At 36.5% G+C, this 5,416-nt stretch overlaps 1 protein-coding gene across 1 annotated transcript; it reads right to left on the reverse strand.

Moving 5' to 3' along the window:
* Window positions 1-1,686: 1,686 nt before the first annotated feature.
* LOC139521631 (uncharacterized) lies at window positions 1,687-2,082 on the reverse strand. The gene has a single exon (XM_071315111.1). It carries the CDS (start codon window positions 2,080-2,082, stop codon window positions 1,687-1,689), a length of 396 nt encoding a protein of 131 aa, XP_071171212.1.
* Window positions 2,083-5,416: the final 3,334 nt, after the last annotated feature.

The following is a 5,416-nucleotide window of genomic DNA, read 5'->3' on the forward strand; positions in this document are numbered from 1 at the left end:
TTACACAGGGAAAATAGCATCCGTTCTGACCATTCTTTCCGCTCATTAAGTTGGAGGGTTTGACGATGGTTAAAGTTCTCACGGGAATTATGGTACTAATAATACTATATCATTTGCGTACAATGTATGCTAATTCATACTGAAAACAGTTTATATTTAAAAACATGTTCATTGTGTACTCTGAAAAATGTAGCACAGTATTTAAGTTTGCAGCTTACTTTTTTTCGCCATATACCCGGTATTAACTATGTCAAGCATTTTCAACAAAAGCAGTTCCTTAGGATCAAATAATTTGTACTAACCACATTAAAAAGGGTGGACGGTTACAAGAATTTCGACTGCCATTCTCTTAGCTTATAGGAAATTGAGTGTACTCTCTGATAATTTGATAATATTTTCTAGTCCAACCTTGGAGTTATTTTCTTACTATAAAAATTTTACGAAATGGTCTAAGGATATTCTTAGCAGTCAATACAAAACATTAGTCTAGGCAAAACAGACAAAAACTTACATTCTGATTATCTTTTTTATTTAGATATACTGAATGAGCAACAACAAACCTACTATAAATCTGGGTGTGAAGAAACAGTCACGGTGGTCTCGAGGATCGTAATCGCATCAGAATTGTAGATAAGAAACCCAGTTGGGTCAAACTAAAGAATTTAGAAATTATTGGTATTTGCTGCTTCTCCGCCAACAACGCGACTCTAAGGAGTAAGAGGAAATATTGGTCGTCTCGGATTCAGAATAATGTGTCCGTCTAGGGTGACATGTCTTTCTGAGGACTTTTACCTTGTGAACTAGCACTTTTTAAAATCCGGTTAATCGTCTGGGTCTAGTACAAAGCAGGGTTCATACTCCTATCGCAGTAACACAATCACGTCCTAAATATGCATTATTTTTTATTTTTCTTAAATGGAATACGTCTTTAATAGGGATGTCAAAAGATCTGAAATTTGATACTCTTACTCGGATAAATCCTTTACGTCCATTGAAAAGTTTTGATTAACTGTATGACTATAAAAAAAAAAACTTGATCCTTGGTTATGTGTATTGTGTCCTTTTTGTGTCAATAGTGCAATGAATAACGGACCACCGTTCCTGATTCATGAACAAAATCAGAAATATTATATTAAAACCATCAAAATGTCCAAATAAAGGCAACAGTGGTATACCGCTTTTCGAAATTCATAAATAGATTGAGAAAAAACAAATCCGGGTTACAAAGTAACTAAAACTGAGGGAATCACATCAAATATAAGAGGAGAACTACGACACAACAGAAACACACCACTAAAATGTAACTCACACAGAAACGAATTATAATATAACAATGGCCATTTTCCTGACTTGGCACAGGAAATTTTAAGAAAAAATGGTGGGTTGAACCTGGTTTTGTGGCTAGCCAAACATCCCGCTTTTATGGCAATGTTAAATATAAAATTAAAATGACAACATTATATGAAAGGACTACAATACAAATAAATGAGAGAGCACATAGAACAGAGAAACACACGAATAATAGCTATCAAAAGGTACCAGGTCCACAATCCAACACGCCAGACGCGCGCCTCGTCTTGTCTCACAATTTGTCAACGAAATATTGTACTTCAAATTACTTATACGAAACGAAATTTAATTATAAATTAAACAATGACAGAGTTTCAAATAAACTTACTTACTTACTTAGTCCTTGCTATGCATAATGGCACATAGGGCAAGGACAAGTTTTCTCCACTCTTCTCTGTTGTTTGCTGTTCTTTCCACTGTGCCCCAGGTATATCCTCTTTCCTTTAACTGATTTTCTACAGTGCGTCTCCATGTTGTTTTAGGTCGGCCTCTCTTTCTCTTCCCCTCTGGTGTCCATCTAAGGGCTACCTTGGTCATGTCATCAGATGGTTTGCGTATAACATGACCAAGCCACCTCCATCTTTTTTGTATGAGAAAAGTCTCCATGTCTTTGGTATTCGTCATCTCATGTAGGTCTTTGTTGGAGATTTTGTTTGGCCAGAATATTTTCATTATCTTTCGCAGACATGTGTTATGGAAGCTGGAGAGTCTGTTGATGTCTTTGTCAGTCATTCTCCAGCACTCTGAGCCATATATGAGTACAGAGAGTACACAGCTGTTATATAGTCTGAGCTTGGTCTTCTTTTAAAAGGCTGTTGTTTTCCAGATGTTGCATAATCTAATGAATGCAAATCAAATAAACATTTGGTGCAAAAAGACATAACACATGACATGCTTTCGAATGATGTGAAATTTATGGTTTCTAACATTGTCATTTTGCTGTAAGTTGTCAGTTCTCATTAACGTGAAGATTACAGAAGAATAATTTATCTTTCTACCTAGAAATGAAATGCTGTAGGATCCGATTAACACAGAATAAGAAAGAGAATTAGAAATTAATTTACATTAGATAACTGTAAATCTAATAAAAAAAACTCTTATGAAACTACTTGAATCTGAGCTATTAAAAAATCGGCTAATAAAATATGATTTATAGTAACATCCTGCAGGATACATAAGAGTCGTATATTCATATGATATGTCCTTATATAAGTATATTGTCTAAAGAATTTACATTCAGCATCCATATATTTTCCTTCATCGGAGAAACTTGCAATGTTACACAGGGAAAATAGCATCCGTTCCGACCATTCTTTCCGCTCATTAAGTTGGAGGGTTTGACGATGGTTAAAGTTCTCACGGGAATTATGGTACTAATAATACTATATCATTTGCGTACAATGTATGCTAATTCATACTGAAAAAAGTTTATATTTAAAAACATGTTCATTGTGTACTCTGAAAAATGTAGCACAGTATTTAAGTTTGCAGCTTACTTTTTTTCGCCATATACCCGGTATTAACTATGTCAAGCATTTTCAACAAAAGCAGTTCCTTAGGATCAAATAATTTGTACTAACCACATTAAAAAGGGTGGACGGTTACAAGAATTTCGACTGCCATTCTCTTAGCTTATAGGAAATTGAGTGTACTCTCTGATAATTTGATAAAATTTTCTAGTCCAACCTTGGAGTTATTTTCTTACTATAAAAATTTAACGAAATGGTCTAAGGATATTCTTAGCAGTCAATACAAAACATTAGTCTAGGCAAAACAGACAAAAACTTACATTCTGATTATCTTTTTTATTTAGATATACTGAATGAGCAACAACAAACCTACTATAAATCTGGGTGTGAAGAAACAGTCACGGTGGTCTCGAGGATCGTAATCGCATCAGAATTGTAGATAAGAAACAGTCACGGTGGTCTCGAGGATCGTAATCGCATCAGAATCGTAGATAAGAAACAGTCACGGTGGTCTCGAGGATCGTAATCGCATCAGAATTGTAGATAAGAAACAGTCACGGTGGTCTCGAGGATCGTAATCGCATCAGAATCGTAGATAAGAAACAGTCACGGTGGTCTCGAGGATCGTAATCGCATCAGAATTGAAGATAAGAAACAGTCACGGTGGTCTCGAGGATCGTAATCGCATCAGAATTGTAGATAAGAAACAGTCACGGTGGTCTCGAGGATCGTAATCGCATCAGAATCGTAGATAAGAAACAGTCACGGTGGTCTCGAGGATCGTAATCGCATCAGAATCGTAGATAAGAAACAGTCACGGTGGTCTCGAGGATCGTAATCGCATCAGAATCGTAGATAAGAAACAGTCACGGTGGTCTCGAGGATCGTAATCGCATCAGAATCGTAGATAAGAAACAGTCACGGTGGTCTCGAGGATCGTAATCGCATCAGAATCGTAGATAAGAAACAGTCACGGTGGTCTCGAGGATCGTAATCGCATCAGAATCGTAGATAAGAAACAGTCACGTGGTCTCGAGGATCGTAATCGCATCAGAATTGTAGATAAGAAACCCAATCGGGTCAAACTAAAGACTTTAGAAATTATTGGTATTTGCTGCTTCTCCGCCAACAACGCGACGCTCAGGAGTAAGAGGAAATATTGGTCGTCTCGGATTCAGAATAATGTGTCCGTCTAGGGTGACATGTCTTTCTTGAGGACTTTTACCTAGTGAACTAGCACTTTTTAAAATCCGGTTAATCGTCTGGGTCTAGTACAAAGCAGGGTTCATACTCCTATCACAGTAACACAATCTCGTCCTTAATATGCATTATTTTTTATTTTTCTTAAATGGAATACGTCTTTAATAGGGATGTCAAAAGATCTGAAATTTGATACTCTTACTCGGATAAATCCTTTACGTCCATTGAAAAGTTTTGATTAACTGTATGACTATAAAAAAAAAATACTTGATCCTTGGTTATGTGTATTGTGTCCTTTTTGTGTCAATAGTGCAATGAATAACGGACCACCGTTCCTGATTCATGAACAAAATCAGAAATATTATATTAAAACCATCAAAATGTCCAAATAAAGGCAACAGTGGTATACCGCTTTTCGAAATTTATAAATAGATTGAGAAAAAAACAAATCCGGGTTACAAACTAAAACTGAGGGAATCACATCAAATATAAGAGGAGAACTACGACACAACAGAAACACACCACTAAAATGTAACTCACACATAAACGAATTATAATATAACAATGGCCATTTTCCTGACTTGGCACAGGAAATTTTAAGAAAAAATGGTGGGTTGAACCTGGTTTTGTGGCTAGCCAAACATCCCGCTTTTATGGCAATGTTAAATATAAAATTAAAATGACAACATTATATGACAGGACTACAATACAAATAAATGGGAGAGCACATAGAACAGAGAAACACACGAATAATAGCTATCAAAAGGTACCAGGTCCACAATTCAACACGCCAGACGCGCGCCTCGTCTTGTCTCATAATTTGTCAACGAAATATTGTACTTCAAATTACTTATACGAAACTAAATTTAATCATAAATTAAACAATGACAGAGTTTCAAATAAACTTACTTACTTAGTCCTTGCTATGCCTAATGGTACATAGGCCTAGGCAAGGACAAGTTTTCTCCACTCTTCTCTGTTGTTTGCTGTTCTTTCCACTGTGCCCCAGGTATATCCTCTTTCCTTTAACTCATTTTCTACAGTGCGTCTCCATGTTGTTTTTAGGTCGGCCTCTCTTTCTCTTCCCCTCTGGTGTCCATCTAAGGGCTACCTTGGTCATGTCATCAGATGGTTTGCGTATAACATGACCAAGCCACCTCCATCTTTTTTGTATGAGCAAAGTCTCCATGTCTTTGGTATTCGTCATCTCATGTAGGTCTTTGTTGGAGATTTTGTTTGGCCAGAATATTTTCATTATCTTTCGCAGACATGTGTTATGGAAGCTGGAGAGTCTGTTGATGTCTTTGTCAGTCATTCTCCAGCACTCTGAGCCATATAGGAGTACAGAGAGTACACAGCTGTTATATAGTCTGAGCTTGGTCTTCTTTGAAAAGGCT

This window comes from Mytilus edulis, chromosome 4 (assembly GCF_963676685.1).
Source record: "Mytilus edulis chromosome 4, xbMytEdul2.2, whole genome shotgun sequence".
NCBI lineage: Eukaryota > Metazoa > Mollusca > Bivalvia > Mytilida > Mytilidae > Mytilus > Mytilus edulis.

Excerpts from the sequence above, each read along its gene's own strand:
- LOC139521631 (XM_071315111.1), bottom strand. The coding sequence starts at position 2,082 with ATGACTGACAAAGACATCAACAGACTCTCCAGCTTCCATAACACATGT.